Raw genomic sequence first — 24369 nt, forward strand, 5'->3', positions numbered from 1 at the left:
TCTAGTTACTTCCTTTACATCCCTTAAAATATCCAGCTCTGTGACAAGGACATAGTATCTTCTGATTTTCAAACCTGCCTAAGCAGCTGGCTCTGAGATCTAAGACTCCAGGTGCCTCCTACTGCTGGCTTCCTTCTCTCACAGCACCCTGTACTTTTCCTTTAAAGCACCTAATGCAGATTGTAATTATATATTGATTTGTATGCTTACTTGTTTAACGCCAAGGTCCAAGAGGACGAGGAATCTGTGTGTATTACTCATCACTATATACCTCAGATCTATTGGAGTGCCCGGCAGTGTTCAAAAAAGTATCTGCTGATTGGATGCGTGTCAGATGGACAGATGGGCAGAGATGGATAATGGAATAAAGAAGAAATCATCTCTCAAAGTGAACCCTCAAAGTTTTAGGGCCCAAAACATTTGAGAAACTAATTGGCTTCCACTTCTAAAAGATCATGTCACATGCTTATTAAAACCTCCTCCTTTCCTCAAGAGGACCTGGAGAGGAATTAGGCCTGCAGTCCCATCCAGTCTAGGGTCAAAGACATTGGTGACCATCTCGTGCAGATGGTACCACATTTCTCCCTGTTACATAATTGCTGAAGTACAAAAGCCATGGTCTCAAGAAGTCAGAGGAAATGTAACAGCCCCAGTGAACAGGCTGGGAAGCGATCCAGGATCAAGCTCCCAAGAGCATTCTGTGCACCACCTCAGAGTGGTAGCTCTGAGGTGCACAGCCCCTCACAGTAGAGTCCAGCTTAACTGTCCCAAGTCCACAACATGAGATGTCACCGTACTGACAGTTATAAACTGCTGTGGCAAGACTGGGCTGTGGGCTCCCACTGTTTTTGCAGTGACATCAATATATACTAGGAAATGCTGAGGAAGAGAAAGAAAATCAGCATAATTTTGGAACCCTAGGCTGCCTGCTAATTAACTGAAAAGCCTGACATTTATACAATGCTTTAGAATTTAAAAACACCTTCATATTTCCACTCTCATTTAATCCTTACAACATTCCCATGAAGAAGATAAAATATTATCATCTCCGTTCTAGCATGGAAATCTGGAATCAGAGAGGAACAACCAGCAAGTCACATCTTCTGACCCCTTGCTCTCTTCTCTGTACACCTTCACGTGAACTATACCTTTCCAGTTCTTAAAGCAGACTTTTTTCTTTCTCAGCATATGGTCATGAAAAGCATGCCCATTTATGGGAAACAAGTAAAATTTACGGGAAGTGGAAAACCTCCGAAGGCATTCTCCACTAACCTCCCTCCCTCCGCTGCACTAGGGGCGTGCGGAGTGGGCGGAGGGGAAATGAAGCAGCAGCAGGGACCGACAGGACAAACAGGACATACGATGAGGTAAGTTTAGGGTCCGTCGCTCCAGCAAGTTCTGCTCAAACCTGCAAAAGCTTCTGCTCAGGGACCAGCCCTGCTACAGAAAGCAATCCACAACACTTTCGATACAGCAAAGGAGAATGTTAAATACGTAGATACAGGCCACTGTGAAAGTCGTGGGGTTCCGGGTAAATTTTGGCCTGATCTTCCTGACACCCTGCATCTCGTGAGTCTATCCCTCCTCTGCAGTTGAGTTCACTCCCTCGCTGCCTCTCATCTAGCCAACCAGAATCGTCTCCTAACTTGTTTCTATGCTTCCAACTTTCCCTCCTTCCAGTCCACCTCCTAACACAATCACCAATGCAATCCTCAGATGTCACCTCCTCTTGGCATCTTCCTTGGCCTCTCCCACCTAGCCTTTTTGGAATTGCCCCATCTCTCCTATGCTTGGATAGCACCTCCCCAAGGTGGGGTTTCTCCCCAGGTTTACCATAAACTCCCCTAGGCAGCAGTCTTGTCTGCACACAGTGTAAAATCTTAAATGTAGAAGATATTCAGTAAATGTTGATCAAATTGAGCCCATTATGCTTTATTTCTGGCCTGAACATAGCTTGTTAGGGAAGCAGAAGGCTCAGTGGGCAACAGCAAGCAGCATCTCTGGAAATGATGGCTGGGACTGAACACCGAGGAGCCACCACACTTGTATGGCTGTACAAGGTTCTCCAGCCACCCTCTGCTCACCACAAGGCAGGTGGGAAGGTGACCAACACCTTCCGCTCTTTCTTCAAGAGATTTCAAATTCTCACACGGGAACTATACGAGCATGCTTTTTTGCCTTGTCCCAAAGGCTCTCCGTTTATGTGCACCAGCTGCGGTTCTAGGAGGCCACCAAAAGGGGAAATGGGTAGATGGGTGGCCCTTCTCATTTCAACCCTTCAAAACCAAAGGGGAAAAAAAGTCACCTGAAAATTACCCCCTTGCCCCATTTGCTATTAACAGAGTTCATTCTGTAGCCAATGTACTGCTGGTCAGTATTTGTGAACCATTCAGTTTCCCTTTGCTAACAGGAAGGTTGCTCGGGATCTGCTGTCCTCTCAGAGCTGGAGATCTTCCCAGGGCCAGATCTCATGTTGTCACAGTTTTCTCAATCAAAATAGAAGGCCCAATAGCGACCTAGCCCAAGTACTACATCAAATAACAATAACTAAGAACATGTATGATGCAGAGAGCTTCACAACATTACTGCTGCTTCTCCCTCCAGCTCTGTCCTATTACTGGCCCAATCTGACCATGTATGAATATCAATCCACCATCCCACCACCTCTCATGGCCCTCTACTCCCTCAGCGCCCCCGCCCCTCCTCACCCAACTTACGGCCACGACCACTCTCTGCCATAAACTTAACTCCCTTACCCCCTTCATGCTTTGTTGAACTTTTTGGCCTAAACCCAACCCTGCACACAAAAATGGGTGCATAAATGTGCACAGCATTATTCACAATAGCCAAAAAGTAAAACTAACCCAAGTATCCATCAACTGGGGAAGAGGTAAACAAAATGCTTATATCCATATAATGGAATAGTATTCAACAACAAACACCGACTGATACATGCTATAACATGAATGAATCTCCAAAACATGCAAAGTGAACGAAACCAGATACAGAACCTCACATATTATATAATTCCATTTATATACATACAACTTGGTAAATTTACTAAAAATTATTGAATTGTACACTTAAAATGGGTGGATTTTACGGTATGTAAATTATACTTCTACAAATTTGTTTTAAAAAATTTAAAAACAACAACTCTGGTTAAATTCACCTGTTCTGTGATTCAGCTCAGGGCTATCTCTACAGCTGGAGAAGAAAAAAGCAACCACACTGGCCCCACTTAAAGCTCATGTGGGTTCTTGATCCTGTCTTCCAATCATACTGTATTTCTTGAGCTCCTTTTGTCTCCTACTCTCCTCAATTATTTCCCTCTCCTCAAATCTCCAACATCTCATCCCCATATAGTCCCTTCTCATCTGATAATCCTACTTCCTGCTTCACCGAGAAAACAGAGGCCATCAGAGGAGAACTTCCAGACTCCTATTATCACACCAGCCTGCTGCCAGTTCCTACTCTGCTCTATCTAGCAGGTATGTGTGGCTATTTAAGATTAAATAAAATTAAAAATTCAGTTCCTCATGCAGAGTAGTCACATTTCAAATGCTTAATAGCTACATGCAGCTTGTGGCTCCTATATTGGACAGTGTAGATACAGAACCTCTTCATCACTGCAGAGAGAGGATCTATCTACTGCCCACCTATCCAAAACATCTCCTCTACTTACAGGTATGTTTCCTCTCACCCACCTCAAGGGCACTGCTCCAGCAATTCCTTCCTTTCTCCTACATGATCAATTTTCAGCTAAGAGATCATTTCCATCAGCATACAAACGTGATTGTTATTGAAATAGACAATAGATAATGGCATTCTCAACAGAAACAAGAAATAACGAATATGTGACATGATAAAGGTGTTAGCTGATGCAACTGTCATAATCATACGGCAATACATGAATGTATCAAACCAACATGTGTACACTTTAAACTTACAAAACGTACACGGTAATTTTTTTAAAAAAAAGATAATGGTAATGATTGCACCACACTGTAAATATAATTAATGCCACTGAATTATACACTTAAAATAGTTAAAATGGCAATTCTTTTTTTTTTTTTTTAAAGATTTAATTTGACAGAGAGAAAGAGAGCGCACAAGCAGGGGGAGCAGGAGAGAGAGAAGCAGACTCTCCACCGAGCAGGGAGCCCAACATGGGGCTCAATCCCAGGACCCTGGGATCACCACCCAAGCCGAAGGCAGACGCTCAACCGACTGAACCACCCAGGCGCCCCTAAAATGGCAAATTCTGTGTTTATATATATATAAATACATATACACATACACATACATGTATATTGTATATATACTATCACAATTTTAAAAAGATTTAAAGGATAAAATCTTCTCTCATCATCACTTTCCCTACAGTACCCACTACCAGCGACGGCCGTTTCTCTGCTTCCCTTCAGAGCAGAACTCTTCAGAAGACTTCTCTATGTTCACCATCTCCAATTCTGCTTTTGCTCTCATCCCCCTCATCTCTCAAGTCACCATGCCCCTACCACTCCACCAAAATTGCTTTTATTGGCTGCCTAACCCAATTGGACTTTTATTTTTTATGGACAACTTTATTCAACTTTATCAGCAGCTTCTGAGCACTCCCTCCTCCTAAAAACATCTTCTTCCCTGTTTCTGAGTCCCAGACCTGCCTCTCAGGACCTGGTCCTCTACCTTTTGCTTTTGTCTGGACTCTGCCCACCAGGCATCCCTGGACCTCTACCCACAAATCACCTGACTCTTCCAACTCAACCCCATTACTCCTTCACCTGAATGTCCTAACTCCTCTCTTGTCATCAGTTCTTAGGCCCTTCTGAAGAGCCAGACAAGCCCTGGTCTCTTTGGTCCCTCTATTTAAGATCGAGTAAGGCCTGTTCCTTCCTTGACTGAAGCTTGATCCTAAAAATAATGGATATGCGGGTGCCTGGGTGGCTCAGTCGTTAAGCATCTGCCTTTAGCTCCGATCATGATCCCCGGGTCCTGGGATCAAGTCCCACGTCGGGCTCCCTGCTCAGCAGGAAGCCTGCTTCTGCCTCTCCCACTCCCCCTGCTTGTGTTCCCTCTCTCGCTCTCTCTGTTGAAAAATAAATAAAATCTTTAAAAAATAATAATAATAATGGATATGAACTTCTAGCTCTTTAAAGGACATAGTCAATCTTCGTTAACAGTGTTACAATACTCTCAGTAAGACAATTGAAGTTGATTGCCAAAGGTAATCCATGTCACACATTTATTTGCATTGTCTTCAGTGGATCTGTTTTAGTTAGATTCTTTTATTTGGATGATACCCGAATAAACTTTGCATTTAGTGCCTAGAAAAAGAGAGCCCTCTTTTAGATTTCTCAGGAAACTGGACAAGAATAGAAGATGTGTTTGGGCCCAAATAAAAATAAAAGGAAATGATGGCTATTACAGTCAGCCCAGGACTGGAAGTTATTCAATCAAGATTCTAATTTTCACCCTTACTAGTCCTAGTACATCTCTAGCCACATACCTAGAAGCATCAAGGAATGGTCTGTAGGCCAAGCTGATCCATTCTTCTCTATTTGATGAATATTTCGGCTCCCGGGGTGTTTCTCTCATGGTGTCCAAATCCACTAAATAATGGCATTTACTGATGTCAATCTGCAATGGAGAAAGGCCAGCCCTTCATTAGTAACTGCAAAGGTCTTTTCAGGATAAGGAACATCAATTACAATCCTAAAAATTCCCACAGGGTTTCAGAAACACAAACCTCCAAGTCCTTGGACAGTATTACCTGTGCTCTTTCCCTTCAGGTAAGAGTGCTGGGTTCTGGGGAATTGTTCAGGCTCCTGGTTGCAGGGGTGAGACATGCACCCACCTAGCCAAATATGTATGTAAGCTTTGGGAGTTCTGACCCTAGTTTGGGTATTGGGTTCCTCTGGCCTCACAGACACTTCTGAAGCTAGCATGAGTCCACAGCCTACTGAAAAAAACACTCTTCTTCTACTATCATTCCCTTCCAATCTACCACTTATCTCAGAGATTAAAAGGCCATCACCTAAACACATGCTAATGTGTGAGGAAGCCCCATCTCTGCGGACAGAGCCATGTGAGGTCACCCTACACCTCAGAAGTGGTACAGCACTATCACGGATCATCATCTCTTTCAACAATTCAAGAGAAATAACAGAGACATGGGAACTGCCATTGCAGCAAAAGATCAGTAAAACTGAGATATCAGAACTGTGAGAGTGGAGAAGGTTACAAAAAATATGTAGCAACTATTAGCAAAACTGTAGTCATCCAGTTGCTTACAACATGGATACATCACAGCACCATAGCTAATTATAAGAGAATACTAATACATTTCATTTAAACCTATATCAGTACTGTGCTTCTCACAAAATTGATTAATTCAATGGAACATGCTACAAAATCTGAAGGCTGCCACTGCTGTTAAATAGTTCCTTTCCAACTAAAAAAATTTATAGTCCTAACCAAAATCACAAGTATATGACAGAGCCAGATCTGGACCCAACTCAGTGTGACTTCAAAAGTCATATCAAGACTGCCCCAAATGACTGAATCAGAGGGAAAGTGCTCTCAGGAGCTCAACTAAATGTTTTTTACAAATTAAAACCAATGAAGAGTCCTCTTAGAATGCCAGGTATCAGCCAAGATACAGGCCATTGGAAACATGAATAGGTCTACAGCAAATCTCGTATTAATGGTAAAGGGTTGAAAGCTTTTCCCTTGGGATCAGGAATCAGTCAAGACTTATCACTACTCTATTCAACACTGTACTAGAGATTCCAGTCACCAGGGTAAGGTATACCAGAGAAAGAAATGAGAGAAGAAACGGAAAGAGATAATAAAACTCATTCATCACAATGATATGATTGGTATATATAAAATCTGGTTGCCTAATAAATTCTTGGAATTCAGAGAGTTTATCAAACTTTAGATTTATAGGATGTAAAAATCAATGTCATATATTCCTATAGAACAACAGACAATATAGAAAATGTTTTTAAATTATGTATTTTCAAATTATATTATAAAAATATAATTCACGAGAATTTGAAAATGTATGCCTTGGAATAAATCTAACAAAAATATGGGAAAGTCCTCTATAAAAAATTACGGAATTTTATTGACAAATGTTTGCCAACTGATCAATTTATAATGTGGTATATTCATATAATTAAAATGTGGTAAATACATGCAATGAAATATTATTCAATCTTTTTTTTTTTTAAGATTTTATTTATTTATTTGAGAGAGAGAGAATGAGAGAGAGCACATGAGAGTGGGGAGGGTCAGAGGGAGAAGCAGACTCCCTGCCGAGCAGGGAGCCTGACGTGGGACTCGATCCCGGGACTCCAGGATCATGACCTGAGCCGAAGGCAGTCGCTTAACCAACTGAGCCACCCAGGCACCCCGAAATATTATTCAATCTTAAAAAGGATACATTGCATAACATGGATGAACCTTGAAAACATGATGCCAAGTGAAAGAAGCCAGCCACAAAAGACCACATGTGATGTGACTCCATTTACATGAAATGTCCAGAACAGAGAAATCCATTGAGACAGAAAGCAGATTAGTGGTTGCTAAGGACTGGGGAAGTGACTGCTTAATGGGTATGGGGTTTTCCTGGGGTGAGGGATGAGAGGTGGGGGGAAGATGAAAATGTTCTGAAATTAGATGGTGGTTATGGCCTCACAACAGTATGAATGTACTAAACACCACTGAATAGTGCACTTTAAAATCATTGCTTACCCTAAGATCCAGCAACTCCATTTCTAGGTATGTACCCAAAAGAATTGAAAGCAGGGACTCAAAACAGGTATTTATATCCCAATGTTCACAGCGGCATTATTCACAATAGACAAAAGGTAAAAATAACCCCAAAGTCCATCATGGAAGAATGGATTAAAAAACTATCTAATGAGTACCAACTTTCAGTCTGAGATTATTAAAAAGGTCTAAAGATAGAGTGGAGGTGATTATATAACACTGGGAATATGTTTAATGCCACTGAATTGTATCCTCAAAATGGTTAAAGTGGTAAATTTTGTCACGATAAAAATTTGTTGAAATGATGAATTTTAATCTCAAAAAAATTTGACAATATAGTATTAAATGGAGAGCTAAACCTTATTCCTAATCAATCACTGTTATAAAGATGTAAAGCCTAAATAAGTTGATCAATATAGTAAATGTAATCTCAAAAATACCATCAGATTTTTTTGATGAAACTTGATAAACTCATTCCAAAATGTATATGGAAATGTACAAGGACAAGGACAGCCAAAGTACCATTAGGAAAGAAAAGCAAGGTGGTGGGCTTACTTGCTATAAATTTAGAGTAATTAAGAGGTGTTTAGTGCAGAAATAGACTGAGAGACTAACGAAGGGAATAGAACCTAGAATGGATGCAGGCAACATGGACCCTGATTTATGACAGAGTGACACCTCAGGTCAGTGGGGAAAGGATGGGCTCTTCACTGACTGGTGCTGAAACAACTGGGTATCCACTGAGGGTAAAATTAAACCTCAACCTCACTCCACTCACAAAAACCAACTTCAGATGGATTACAGAACTAAATGAAAAAGGCAAAATTACAAAGCTCTTGGAAGATAACACTGGAGAAGATCTTCAAGATCTTACAGAAGTCTTTTTAGACAAGACACAAAAAGTATTAACTACAAAAGAAAGGATAAATTTGACTACATTAAAATATCTATTCATCAAAGACACCCTTATGAGAGCGAAGAGACGAGCCACAGAATGGCAGAAGAAATATGTAACACATTTAACCATCAAGGATTCATATCTAGAATATATAAATAATACCTTCTAGTCAGCAAGAAAAAGACAGACCACCCAATAGAAAAATGGGCAAATGACTTTACTTCATAAGAAGAAATCTAAATGGCCAAAAACAAATGAACAAGTGTTCAACCTCATTAGTAATCAAGGAAATGCAAACAAAATCACAATGAAAAAACTTATAATACCAAGTGTTGGCCAGAATGTAGAGCAACTCTATTCATTGCTGAGAGGAGATTAGATTGGTACACGATTTTTAGAAAATTATTTCACACAATCTACAAAAATTGAACATATAACATTTGCTATGATCCAACATTTGTACCCCCAGGTTTTAGACTGAACCATATGAAATAATTAATATTTCACTATTTAATCCACAAAATTGGTAATTTCACTGTGGTGCAAGCTAATATATATCCAACAGAAATACACGCGCCAAAAGACAATTCAAGAATGTTCAATGCTTTATTTGCAGTTGGCCCAGACTGGAAACAAGCAAACATCCATCAACAGTAAAATAATACACTGTGGTATAGTCATTCACACAAGGATATACTATACAGTAACAAAAGAGAACAAACTACGGCTATCTGCAACAACATACGCGATTATTACTAACAAAGTGTTGAGGGAAAAGATCAAGACCCCTCCAAAAAAATACAGTATGATTCCATGTACATGAAAGTTCTAAAACAGTCAAAACTAATTTAAATCGTTTAGGAATGCATATAAAAGTGGTAAATCTAAAGAGAAAAGCAGGTAAATTATTACCATAAAAAGTCAGTTGAGTTCCCCTGAAGAAGGGAGTAGGTAGTGATCAAAAGGAGTTGCTGCCGGAGTTCTGGTTGGGAGCAATGCTCTAGTATTTGACCTTGGTGATGCTTACACAGGTACCTGGCTCTAATATTGTTGATTACTATACACTTGCGTTTTGTGCACATTTAAGCTTATGGGTTATACACAACTGAAGATTTAAAAAAAAGTACCTTTAAGAACAACTTGTTCATTTCTAGCCTGCAGTAAACTCTGTCCTTCCCCCCACCTCTAACTCACAGTACTGTTCCCATTCTCTCCTCGCATTATTTATATGTAAAAGAGTCTCACATCTGTCTCTACATATGGGCTATTCCTCCAGGGGAGAGAAGGCACACTGGGAATTGACGTCAGACCCAATTCCATTCCACATAACTCCAAAAATGATTCTTTGCATAAACACTTCAGGAAGCAGACTTTCTGGTCTCAACACCCACTCTGTAGCTCCCAAGGATTTTAAAAACATGAAACAAGTTTTTAAAAGCTTTGCAAGCACCATGCCTCTGTAGTCAAATAGAAGCAGCCAGGGGCAGAGACTCCCACGGTCTCATGCCAAGACCTCCTTCGGTTAGGTGGCCTCCATATGACATTTCAATACTTGATCTCTGCCTGGCCTTTTGTGGCCAGGCATACCACAGGTCTGATTATCTAGATTTGGTTCTGGATACACAGTCTCCCAAAAATCTGGGTAGTAACTAATACCCAACTAAACCAGTTAGCTTTTGGCTCCATTCATCACACTATCCATATACAAATTCCATTTAAAGTTTTTAGGAAGATACCATAGCAAAATCATATTAATTGAGTTAACAGTCCATTAAAAAATATGTAACCTCTTCATCCTTTTTGGGAAGCAGGTGCTGAATTTTTTTTTTTTTTCCAGGAAGCAGTTAATGAACAACTAAAACACACAAGGACAAAGGCACCCAGCAGAAAATGGTTAGGTATGACCAAGGGCAGGTTCTTTTTTTTTTTTTCTTTTTTTGGTTAAGATTTTACTTATTTGAGAGAGAGAGCATGCACAAGCTGGAAGGAGAGGCAGGAGAGCGAGAAACAGACTCCCGTTGAGCAGGGAGCCCAAAGCAGGGCTCAATCCCAGGACCCTGGGATCATGACCTGAGCTGAAGGCAGACACTTAACCGACTGAGCCACCCAGGCGCCCCAAGGGCAGGTTCTTTTTTAGAGAAGAAATTAGATATTTAGAGAAAAGGAGCCCCAACAATCAACAAAATAAAAAGGCAACTTATGGAATGGAAAAAAAAATACTTGCAAACCATGTAACTGATAAGGAGGTAACACCCAAAACATACTAGGAACTCATACAACTCAACAGCAAAAAACCAAATTATCTGATTTTAAATGGGCCAAAGACCTGAATAGACACTTTTCCAAAGAAGATATATGAATGGACAACAGGTACATGAAAAGGTGCTCAATGTCACCAATCATTAGGGAAATGCAAATCAAAACCATAATGAGATACCACCCCACCTCACATCTGTTATAATGGCTATTATCAAAAAGACAAGCGATAGCACATATAAAATACAAAGAGTATTGGCCAGGATGTGGAGAAAAAAGAATCCTTGTGTACTGTTAGTGGGAATGTAAATTGGTACAGCCATTATGGAAAACAGTAAGGAGGTTCCTCAAAAACTTAAAAAGAGAATTACCATATGATCCAGCAATCCCACTTTTGAGTATATATCTGAAGGAAATGATGTCACTATCTTGAAGAGACATCTACACCCCCATGTTCATCACAGCATTATCCACAATAGCTAAGACATGGAAACAACCTAAGTGTCCGTCAATGGATGAAATGTGCTATGTATGTAACACACGCACATGCGCACACACACACACACACGGATACTATTCAGCCATAAAAAGAAGAAAACCCTGCTATGTGTGACAACATGGATTAATCTTGAGGGCATTATGCTAAGTGAAGTAAGTTCAACAGAGAAAGACAAATAGTATATGATCTCTCTTAATGTGGAATCTAAAAAAGTTGAACTCACAGAAACAGATGTAATGGTGGTTACCAGGGGCTGGGGGAAGTGGAGAGAGGTTAAAGGGTACAAATTTCAGTTACAGGATGATTAAGTTCAGAGGATCTCAAGTACAGCATAATAACATCATTAACAATATGGTGTTGTAGGGGCAGCTGGGTGGCTCAGTCGGTTAAGCGTCCAACTCTTGATTTCGGCTCAGGCTTGTGAGATCGAGCCCTGTGTTGGGCTCCACACTCAGCAGGGAGTCTGCTTGAGATTTTCTCCCTCTCCCCCCACCCCACCAGGCTCACTCTCTCTCTAAAAAAAAAAAAAAAAAAGAAAAGAAAAGAAAGAAAAAAAAAGCCAATACAGTGTTGTACATTTGAAACCTAAGAGAGATCTTAAATGTTCTCAACATTAAAAAAAAAAAAAGGGTAACTTCTTGTTCTGTGAGGTGATAGATGTGTTAACTCACCCAACTGTGGTAATCACTGTATAATATACACATTCATCAAATCACCATGTTGTATACCTTAAACCTACATAATGTTATGTGTCAATTTTATCTTGGTAAAGCTAGAAAAAAAATTTATTTAAACAATTAGAAGAGGAACTCTTCCATCAGAGGCCTAGATTCAGGTCTGGGCTCCACCACAAACTAGATGGGTGACCCATACTGATTTATGTTTTTTATACTTCAATTTCTTCTGTAAAGTAAGAATAATACCATTTACCTCAGAGAGTTATAATGAGGATTAAATGAGAGGATTCATTTGAATAAAACCTGTAAACTATAAAGGACTACACAAATCGCTGTAACATTAGAAGGAATCCTTGATTAAGTCCATGAAATGTGAGAACCTGACAGGAAAGAACCCTAAAGCATTAGGGCCCATTAAAATGAATTGTTCTTGTTTTCAATTGAGATCAGTGTTTACTGTCAATTCAAGCTATGCCCAACATGTAGGACAAGAGGGTTACAATATTAACTACTCACAGTTAGCAGCATCCACTAAATGACACTAAAATGAATCTTCTGGGCATCATTAAAGCCTTTATTAAGTACCTATTTGGTGAATTCTAAACTAGAGTATACAAAATTCTTGTGGACAGGTCCCCATTACTAAACTTATAATTGAGGTCAGGAAATGACATTAGCACATATAAAATACAAAGAGTAAGTATTATAAGAACAATCAGTTCAGAGAGGAAGAAATCACTGGGGGCTGCTGTGGTTGAAAAAATTTCCTGGAGATGGTGGTAAAAGAAAGAACAGAGTAAAAAGGCAGAAATGAGCATGGTTTAAGGGGAAACAGGAGAAATATCTGCTTGTCCCAAGAGGTGTGTGCTGAGAAAAGTGAAGAGAGAATCTGAGGGCTGATAATGGAGAACCTAAATTAAGAGAATCTGGATTCTGTGTATCAGGAATCTACTCTAGGGGGCGCCGGGGTGGCTCAGTTGGTGGGCGACTGCCTTTGGCTCAGGTAGTGACCCTGGAGTCCAGGGATCCAGTCCTGGGATGGAGTCCCGCATCCAGCTCCCTGCTCAGCAGGGAGTCTGCTTCTCCCTCTGACGCTTCCCCCTCTCATGTGCTCTCTCTCTCTCTCTCATTCTTTCTTTCTCAAATAAATAATCTTAAAAAAAAAGGAATCTACTCTAGGCTTTTCAGCCAAAAAATGGGTCTCAGAAAAAGAGAGACGCATGCTGGCTCTGCGGGTTGGGGGGATGGGGCACATGGTAGTACTGGAGGGAAAGCCTGGAAACAAGCACTCCCCTCACTAAGGAATGTCCAGCTGTGTGTGAAGGCACCCTGAAGTTCTGTGCAGGGGGAAAGAGAAAAGAAAGGGTAAGTCTCAGGCCTATTTCAGAGGAAATCAGTGATACCAAGGCTTCTAACCCAATGAACGGGAGAAAGGAGAGGGCCGCAAATGAAGAATCAGTTTGGGTGAGATTGAGAAAAGATGCTATCTTGCATTTTACACCAAGGAACTGAAAGAAGGTCCCCATGATTGGGACACCGAGATTTAATGGCTGTTTTCTATTCCTACTGCCTGCAACACTTCCTACTCCCACCTCATAAATCCCCCATTGTCTTTCAGATCCCAGACAAAAATTATTTCCTTAGGACAGGTCTCCAAATTGTGTGCTCTCATAGCAACCACTACTTCTCCATTAAAACACTCCACAATTCGGGGCGCCTGGGTGACTCAGTCGGTTGGGCAACTGACTTTTGATTTCGGCTCAGGTCATGATCTTGGGGTCATGGGATTGAGCCCTGAATTGGGCTCTGTGTTCAGCGGGGAGTCTCCTAGGGATCCTCTCCCTCTCCCTCTGCTCCTCCCCCACTTGCACCCTCTCTCTAAAATAAAATCTTGAGAAAAAAAACCACTCCATAATTATAATCTGTGAATTAATTAGGAAGCTAGTAAATTTTCTGGAAGCTGGAGCTGTGTCTACCTCATTCCTTCATGCATTCCAAAACCAAGCCTAGTACAAAGTGCACAGGAGGTGCCAAGACATATTGAACGAATGTGCACAAGAGTACATGAAAAAAGTTGAAACTAAGAGGAGGGAGAAAAAGGTGAAAGGGTAGGGAAGAGGACAGAAGAGAGGAGCAGAAGTGTGGGAGGACGCCTACCATACTGAGCCCAAGGAGGACATGAAGAAGCAAGGGATGGAAAAAGTCATTAGAGAGGTTGTAGGAGAACAATCAAAGGAGTACAGTTTTGAAACTCAGGGAGAGTGCATTTCAAAAGCCACAGAAAGGCTACAAGGAGACTTCAAGACAGAGAAAAGTTAACAACAGGGGTGAGTTCCCCAGCTGTACTCAAGAACACACTCATCACAGTGTAGAATGCCTGTGCGGGGACAAGGAAAGAACTCACAGCCCAGCCTCCTTTTCTCAGTGACCTTCCCCGCTGTCTATCCCACTGCCTGAGCCAAGCCCCACAAGTCCTAAGACAGGAAGGATGTGAACTTGCATTCAGGCATCTATCAGCTGGAAATGACAATGACGCACATAGCTTTAAAAATAGAGATCTCTGGCATGGGCCAATGCGCAGTTCAGGAACATCACAGAGAAACCATCTCCATGGTTAAGAGATCTCATTTCTCAAATGTCACTGAAAATTCTCTGGTAAACAAATGCAGTAAAGAATCCTCTAAGACTTTAAGGGGATAATGTGAAAGATACATCAAAATCAGTTTGTCCTGTAACCTCCAAGTCAAGTGGGAGGACTGAAGTTGAGAAAACGGTTCACTTTGCCCATAACTAAGTAAAGTCTGCTCATAAACTGAGGCTATCAAGCAGCAACAATGGCTGACATATGTTATGATTTTAATGTTTCTAAGCAGTATGCAGGATGTCTTTCTTTCCAAAAAATGTAATAAATTTTGATTACATTTTCTCATATCCCCCTGTAAGCAACACTAGTGAGGCCCAGGACTTCTAGGTTGAGCCTTCTAAGCTCTGTGGAGGCAGAAACTGAGTCAGGCTTGACCAGCACGGTGCCCGCTGGTGCCTGTCCAGTACCTGGCACTCAACAGGCAGTCCAAAATTGTCGAAGGAAAGAATGAACACCAACTGCACCAGAAGGCTGGACAACTTCAAACACCAAGTGTTAATAAAAACTAAGACTAGCTGTCTTTAAGTGCCAAGAATTTTTTTCTCTTAGATTCTAGCCCCAGGAGGGCAATCTATCTCCTCTAAAATGTCATACAACGAAGATTAAATCACATTGTAATAAATCTACTAAAAAATCTCTAATTAGCAAAATGAGTTCAAGCTCCAGTAAACTATTAATTTTGAGCAAGGCTAGACAATTCACCATAACATATTTGATTTATTTGGTTATTTTATGGAATGAAAAATTAAAGTATGGAAGTTGCCTAGAGAAATCAAGTTCAATAATTATTCCTGGATCCCACTACTGTGATGAGAATGCACAACGCCCTCCAGGTCTGTGAGCATACTCCTGCTCCTGGGAATGGAGTACAGAACCCAACAAGCACGAAAAAACAACACCAACAAAAAATCACATTTAAAAGCAAACCAGGGGCGCCTGGGTGGCTCAGCCGTTAAGCATGGCCTTCAGCTCAGGTCATGGTCCCAGGGTCCTGGGATCGAGCCCCGCCATCGGGCTCCCTGCTCCACAGGAAGCCTGCTTCCCCCCTCCCACTCCTCCTGCTTGTGTTCCCTCTCTTGCTGTGTCTCTGTCAAATAAATTTAAAAAATCTTAAAAAAAAAAGCAAACCAAATCCAAATGGATATTCCTTGTTTTTCAACTCACAGGCAAGATGTTGGAATTAAGTTCAGTTCTGCAAGCGTGCGTATAATTTCTGAGAATCTATCCTTTAACTCCATTTTAGCCACAATTTTTTATTATTAAACACAATTATAAACAGAAATCCTATTGCGTCTGTGTGTGTGTGTGTATCCTACTATATTTGAACGTACATTGTATCAGCAAGCAGCCATAGTGTTTGAAACAGCGAACTCTCCTAAATGACACCAGCAGAAAAGGAGAATAATGCTCTGAACATCCTGCCCCCAGCCAAGCACTCTTCTTAAGTCGATCTAGTATTACCTTTTGCGTCAAAAAAATGGGACCCCAAATACTCCGTCTCTACCTCTAACTCTAGCTCTATCACTTAGGGAAGTCACTTAACTCAGTCTCAGAGGTTTTACCAGGTCTCCAAAGGATTTGGACTGAAACCATGGAAATCTCTCTCAATGCTAAGGAAAGATCACTGCAGAGAAAATAATTTCATCACACGTGTAAACACACTGCACAATGCTGATTCTACTCTTCTCAAAACTACTGCTGCTCATCATTAGAAACATTTTCATACCGCAAGACATCCCTGCACTGGAGGTAACACACACACAGGATCTGCTTTTTACATTGTCAAGATTTCGGCAATCAGAAAGTCAGTCTTACTTCTCACACTGAGCATAACTGAAGATACGTATTTGTCAGGAATGGCAAAGGCAAAGTAAGATCATTCGGTTCTCTGAATTTGCTGATGTCAAGGAGCTATTTCAAGCCAAGATATTATCGTTGTTCTGACATTGTTAAATATGGAAAGGGTTAGGGAAATTCTGTGGGCCTGCATACTTGAAAAATGTTCAATTTTTAGAGGGCTTCTTTTATTCTAAGTGCTTTGTCAATACAAAACATGTGATTTGTTAATAGGTCGCATGTCTTACCTAAGTGCCTCGAGTTACCACACAGATCCTCCCTGAAGGTAATGATGGCACATACAGAAAACTCAGGACAGTTGTTTTTCTTCTCACAGCTCATGTAAGGCAGCACTAATCAACTGCGGCCCTCTCGCACGGAGCCTAGACGCAATGTCCTCAGCTTTTTTTTTTTTTTTTTTAAAGATTTTATTTATTTATTTGAGACAGAGAGAATGAGATACAGAGAGCATGAGAGGGAGGAGGGTCAGAGGGAGAAGCAGACTCCCTGCCGAGCAGGGAGCCCGATGCGGGACTCGATCCCGGGACTCCAGGATCATGACCTGAGCCGAAGGCAGTCGCTTAACCAACTGAGCCACCCAGGCGCCCTGTCCTCAGCTTTTTAAACCGGGGCTCCAGTAAGCCACTACCAATTGATCCAAAGAGTCAAATGAAGGGAAATCATTTGCCTTCTTTATTCAATCAGCACATGGGGGTGAACACCCAGGATGGTGGTAATGCTGGTCAGTGAAGCCCAACCCACATAACACGTAGTTCTCAACAATGTATCTCCAGAGAAACAAACCTGTTCTTTTATACAATATCCATTATTTAGAACACTAAGAAATCATTGGAAATTGCTTATTTCCTTTTTACAACAAATTCAAGGTTTCTTTTATAAATTTGACTTTTAAAATATCAGCTTATATAAAATATTTTAAGAATACATCTATAATAAAGAATAAAATCATAACACTGTATGTTAACTATACTGGAAATAAAATAAAAAGAATGAAATCACTGGTGTTTATGACTAAAGTCACTATCACTACCATCATTAAGGGAAGTCTATTAACACAGCAAAAGGAACATAGTCCATGATACTGTCATAGCATCATATGGGGACAGATGGCAGCTCCACTTGTGGTAAGTGCAATATAATGTATGATGAACTTGTCAATTCACTCTGTTGTGCACCTGAAACTAATATAACATTGTGTGCCAACTATACTAAAAAAAACTTTTAATTAGAATGCACTGGAAGAGAATAGAAAGTATAAGAATGCATTTCACGGGCGCCTGGGTGGCTCAGTTGGTTAAGCGACTGCCTTCGTCTCAGGTCATGATCCTGGAGTCCCTGGATCGAGTCCCGCATCGGGCTCCCTGCTCGGCAGGGAGTCTGCTTCTCCCTCTGACCCTCCCCCCTCTCATGTGCTCTCTCTCATTCTCTCTCTCAAATAAATAAATAAAATCTTAAAAAAAAAAAAAAAAGAATGCATTTCACTTGGTAAAAAGTATTATTTGTGACACTTTCACCCCCACTTGTGTGTATGTGTGTGTACACATGTGCACACATTCGTGCTGAGCTGGGATATAGAAGGTATTTCTCATTCTGTATTGGAGATAAAAAAATCTGAAAGCCACCCTTAAAAAAAAAAAAGCCTATTAAATACCAAATTAGGAAACAAAAGAAAAATAAATCACACATTTTACAGAGAATTTCTACTTTACAGTTAAGTTGAGCCATGTATACAAAAAGTCATATACCATCTTTGTATATTTTCATTTTTTCTTTAAAATTTATATTGTTGAGATGCCTGGGTGGCTCAGTCGGTTAAGCATCTGCCTTCAGCTCAGGTCATGATCCCAGGGTCCTGGGATGGAGACCCACATCAGGCTCCCTGCTTAGCAGGGAGTATCCTCCCTCTGCCTGCCGCTCCCCCCACTTGTGCTCTCTCTCCCTCCCTCCCTCTCTCTCTGACAAATAAAATCTTTAAAAAAAATAAAGCTTATATTTCATAATTTTGAAAAGAACCAGAGGAAGACAAACATACAAATACCTGCACTTTAGGAGCTTACTACTTGAGATGGACAATACTAAATAAATAAACTTTAAATGGCAGCCAGCCAACAGAATAAAGCAATTATGCCAAAGTATAAATAAAAAGGAAGAGGAAATTAACTTTAGTCATCCGGAGTTGGCAAAACATGCTCACAAAATCTTCTGCTATTATAATTCTCTGTTTAATCAGCCAATTGACATTATTATCAGTTCCTGGAATGTATTTCATGACCCAAGAAGAGAGAATGATTTTATGAACTCAAACTTTCCACAGTCATTTTCATCACCCTTTAAAAGGGTGTTACTTCAATAGATGAAACTCTACCCAGCCTAATATTTGCATCAACCTATAAAATTATAGTACTAGTTCCCTACTTGAAATGTTGGGAAAAGGTAGGTAGGGGAAATAGACTGGGGCCCGTGACCAATTTTCCGGAGATTCTTATGTTAGGTTTTAATGGGTGACTTTGCTAGCTTATTTGAAATTCTGTGAATTCCCAAAACACTCTCATATTGAAGTGTTAAGAGCAAAATATATTCAGGAGAAGAAGTCATCTATGTACAATTTCTTCTACTAACATATATAATTGGGTTGACTGTAGGTGTTAAGAGTAAGTGGATTTTGGGGCACCTGGGCGGCTCAGTCAGTTGAGTGTCTGACTTTGGCTCAGGTCATGATCTCAGGGTCATGGGATAGAGCACTGTGTCTGGCTCAGCAGGAAGTCTGCTTCTCACTCCCCTTCTTCTCCTCATCCCCGGCTTGTGCTCTCTCTCTCTCTCTCCCAAATAAATAAAATCTTAAAAAAAAAAAAAAAAAAAAGAGTAAATGGATTTTTTTAAAAGTCAATGCTTTAAAGGTAAATAGTGCATAACTATTTGGGCAATTGGGCAAGGTAAATGGCCATGGGGAAATTGTGTCACAACAACAAAAAGAAGTCTCAGTAGCTCTCCTTTGCTCAAAATCTGCAAGAAACTCCCACAGAAAACAAGCTCTGTAGCCTGGAAAGTGGCTTGGTAGACTCATCGGAAGAGAAGTAGTAGAAAAGAGCATTACGGGAACAGCAAACTACCTTTGTGAAGACTCACAGGCATAAGCAGCCAGGCACAGAGGCTATGTGACAGGAGCCAGGATATGGCTCCCAGGCTCTGAACTAGAGCCATCCTATAAATGACCCTGACTGGAGACTTGAGAAGTGTCCATGTGAAAACAGACCTAACACAGGTAAAAGAAAAGAATTCCATCTTCCTAGAATGTATCAAATTGATAGGGAACCGGCTAAGACATGAGTCTGCCAAGCAGTGAGCCCTGCCAATTCATATTAGAAACAAAGGACAGAAGAAGGCGAGGCTGTATGTCAAGTGACTCCAAGATCACAGGTGGGATACTCAAAGTTTTTGAAGCAAAGAGATATTTTCCATTTCTTGTCAAGTTAAAAGTTGGCACTTGAGAAGCAAAAGATAAAGGGCAGCACACAGCAGAATATAAGCAATGGAGTCAGATCATAAGACTGTTGAAAAAAATTTTTTTAAATCATAAGACTTTTTCTGGATTACAGCTTATAGATCAATGAGCTCCTGGCAAGGGTCAGAATGCAGCTCACCAAGACCAGAGTGAATGTGCTTCTTAGAAAAACTTCCAACTAAATTAAGAGATTTTTAAGCTGAAATCTGAAAGGGGAGTGAAAAAAAATCCAGATAAAAATCATAAAATCAGACACTCTAGTCCAAAAGATTTAATATGTTAAAAAACTACACAGAAGGAATAAATAATTTTCAGGAAAAACAAAGAAGAGGCTTAGAAATAAAAACCTATGGTCTCAAATATCAATAAAGCATTTAATCCAGGTTAAAAGAAGATGGCAAATAAAAAGCAAGAGCAGGTACTTTCCTGTATTCCTTCTGCTAAGTCCAGCTAAAAGCCCTGACCCTATGTATGAAACAAACCTAAGACAACTCCAAAGGGCAGAGAAAAGAAGGCAGGCCAGCTAGCAACCTCAGGATGGCAGGAACAATACTTTTATACAATAGCCACTCTACTCTAGCAGCAATAATTAATTTTATGTGTCAACTTAGCTAGGCCACAGTACCCAGATATTTGGTCAAACACCAGACTAGATGCTGCTGTGAAGGCATTTTTTAGAGTACATTAACATTTAAATCAGCAAACTCTGAGTAAAGCACTTACCCTTCATAATGTGGGTAGGCCTTATCCAATCAGTTGAAAACCTTAAGACTAAAAGAGAGAGGTCCCCTCAAGGAAGAGAGAATTCTGCCTCCAGAATTCTGGATGTTTCTTCGGACTCAAGCTACAACATCGATTCTTCCCTGGGTCCTCAGCCTGCCAACCTACCTTGCAGATTTCAGACTTACCGGCCCCCACAATTGTGTCAGTCAATTTCTTAAATGAAATCACACACACACACACACACACACACACTATTGGTCTGTTTCTCTGGAGAACCCTAAAACACTAGCCAAACACCACCCAAAAGAGTGTCATTCCATCTCTATCTCTGACAATAAATCTCCAGTGGAGATTTGGCAAATAATCTTCAGGCTGCAAAGAAGGGCCCCCCCTCCTCCTGGCTGTATGGGATCAGAGAAAACTGAGTAGTAGGGAACCAGGACTTACAACCCTGCTGGGTAGTAATGAGTCTCTTCTCTCCACCACCTACCCTGTGGCATCAGAGGAAACAACACAGGAGCCTAGACTTCCACGCTACCTAATGGTCTCAAGGCAGCCCTGCTCCACATGCTGAGGTGGGGTCAGAGAAGGCCTAGCAGAGTCAGGACTTTCACTACTGTCCAATGGTAACAGCCCCCATGGTGTCAGTGGAGGCCACGTGGGGAACAGGAACGAGGTGCCCCTGCCCTCAGTCAAGATGATATCAGTAGAGGTCTAGTAGTGACCCTGAACTTCCCAATGCCACAGAGCAGTAACACCCACCCCTACCTACGCCCAGGTATCCATGGAGACCAAGAAGGGAACCTGGACTTCTAACTCCATCTGGCAGTGACAAGGCAAACTCCTTTTCCTCCACCAGTGTTAGGTCAGAGGAGGTCAGCTAAAACAGAAGACTTAAAGAAGATCCAGTGTCTCAGAATACCCAAAATGTCCTGGTTTCAACGAAAACTCACTCATCACAGAAACAAACAGGAAGATCTCAACTCACATGACAAATGACAACAAATGCCAAGACAGAGATAATAAAGTTATCAGAATTATCTAACAAAGATCCAAAAGCAGCCATGATAAAAATGCTTCTATCAGCAATTACAAACATGCTTGAAACAAAACAAAGTCTCAGCAAAGAAACAGAAGAAGAACCAAATGGATATCAGAGAGGGAAAGGACAAAAACTGAAATAAACAGCTCAGCAGATGTGCTCAACAGCAGAGTGGAGGAATCAGAGGAAAGAATCAGTGAACTGGAAAAGAGTAATAAAATTACACAGTCTGGATAACAGAAAGAAAAAGGACAGGAAAATAAAGAGCTCCAGGGACCTGTGGAACTCTCACAAAAGCTCTCTAACCTTCATGTTGCCGAGTCCCAGAAGGAGAGGAGAAAGAGGGCAGGGCCGAAAGAGTACAAGAAGCAAAAATGGCTGAAAGCTCCCCAAATCTGGCAAGACACTTAAAATTATGGAATCAAGAAGCTGACTGAATCCCAAACAGGATAAACTCAAAGAAATTCATTCTATGACACATAATCCAACTTCTGAAAAATAAAGACAAAGAAAAAATCTTGAAAGCAGCCAGAGAAAAAATGACACCTTGCCTATAGAGGAAAAACAAGTAGAAGGACAGCAGATTTCTCATAAGAAACCATGGAGGCCAGAGAAAAGGGCACAATTTTGTTCAAGTAGTGAAAAAACAGAACTGTCAACCCACAATGCCATATCCAGAGGAAAAACATTCTTTACCCTGAAAGGATGGCACAAATTCTAAAGTAGAAAGTTAATAATAAAAGAAGGAACAGTGAAACATTAGGAAGAAAAGATAACAGAAGAATAAGTATATGGATAAAAACACTACATTTTCCTTCTCAAGTTTTCTAAATTATCATTTAAAGGTTGAGGCAAAGATTTTTAACACTTTCTGATGTGGTTCTCAATATTAATAACAAGAGAAATATTTAAGACAATTATATTATAAACAGAGGAGGATAAAGGGACCTAAAGAGAGGTAAGATTTCTTTTTTTTTTTTTTAAAGATTTTATTTATTTATTTGAGAGAGAGAATGAGATAGAGAGAGCATGAGAGTGGGGAGGGTCAGAGGGAGAAGCAGACTCCCCGCTGAGCAGGAGCCCGATGTGGGACTCGATCCCAGGACTCCAGGATCATGACCTGAGCCGAAGGCAGTCGCTTAACCAACTGAGCCACCCAGGCACCCGAGAGGTAAGATTTCTAACACCTCACTTGAACAGGTACAGCCAATCTAGAAAATCATTTGGCAGTTTCTGAAAAACTGAAACATTTACGTACCATATGATCCAGCAATCACATTCCTGGGCATTTATTCCAGAGAAATGAACATGTGTATCCACAGAAAAACCTGTACACAAAGATTCACAATGACTTTGTCAGAGCCAAAAACTGGCAACGACCAAAATGCCTTGTAACAGGTGAACAAACTGCACTATGTCTATACCATGGAACACAACTCAGAAACTAAAACGAACAAACTGATGCACACAACTTGGCTGGATCTCAAGGGCATTATATGCAGAGGGAAAAAGGCAACCTTAAAGGTTACACACTATATGATTCTATTTATATAAAATTCTCAAGACAGCAAAATTATAGAGACGGAGGACAAAGTAACAACTGCCAGGGGTCAGGGAAGGTGAAGGTGGCATGAAACTACAGGAGTGGTAGAAAGAAGACTTCTGTGCAGGTGGAATAGTTCTGTACCTTGGTCCCAGCAGTGGATACCTGAATCTATATACAGGTAACAAAATGGCACGGAATCATACTAATGCCAATTTCCTGGTTTGGGAATTATACTCCAGTTATGGTGGGGAAACTGGATGAAGTGTACATGCACCCTTCTCTGTACGACCTTTGTAATTCCTGGGAATCTAAGTATTTAACAAAAAAGTTTATTAAATGAAAAAAAAAGAAAGCAATAAAGAGCCTCGAGATTTGGTGGGATGGTATATGTGACTGGAACTGGTTAACCTGTGTCCGTAATAGAAGGGTGTATCTTTCTCAAAACAAACTCAAATAATATATAAGGCAAAAATAAACAAAACCTTTCTGAAAATCCTTCATCATGAGAGGAGAAATGGAAAGGACTGAACACAGAGTGATGAGACTTGAAGAACAGAGAGAACACTAATCAAAAAAAGGTATCAATACTGTTTTCTAAAAAACAAACTGCTAACCAGTCTTACAGTAAATGCTATGATATTAAGGCAGTAACATGAATGTTTTTCGTGGACTGGCATCTTGATAGGTAACACAAACCTATTTGTTCTGTTCCTTATTAAAGGCAGGCAGAGATAGCTATAGAAATCAGGGGTTCGGGGATTTTCTCCTTAAAACAAGAGGTAGCAGGAGAGGTAAGCGTTTCTTTCGGTCTGGGACCTGTTAATGAAGACTGACAAGGCTCGTCAGCTAATATCTATGCCGTGCTGGGCCCTGCCAGCGATACAACGATGGGAAGGACACGGTGCCTGTCCTCCGGAGCTTGTAACCTAGCACCCTAAGAGGATTA

At 40.7% G+C, this 24369-nt stretch overlaps 1 protein-coding gene across 2 annotated transcripts in view; it reads right to left on the reverse strand.

Moving 5' to 3' along the window:
* The window catches only part of ALG9 (ALG9 alpha-1,2-mannosyltransferase), an 89496-nt gene that overhangs the window by 17589 nt on the left and 47538 nt on the right, over positions 1 to 24369 (reverse strand). For both annotated transcript variants that reach the window (XM_035008918.1, XM_035008916.1), the window contains one exon: positions 5510 to 5640. In XM_035008918.1, coding sequence (XP_034864809.1) covers positions 5510 to 5640 — 131 coding nt within the window. The remainder of the gene's footprint in view (positions 1 to 5509; positions 5641 to 24369) is intronic.

This window comes from Mirounga leonina, unplaced genomic scaffold (assembly GCF_011800145.1).
Source record: "Mirounga leonina isolate KUSES-001 unplaced genomic scaffold, KU_Mleo_1.0 Mir_153, whole genome shotgun sequence".
NCBI classification, from domain to species: Eukaryota; Metazoa; Chordata; class Mammalia; order Carnivora; family Phocidae; genus Mirounga; species Mirounga leonina.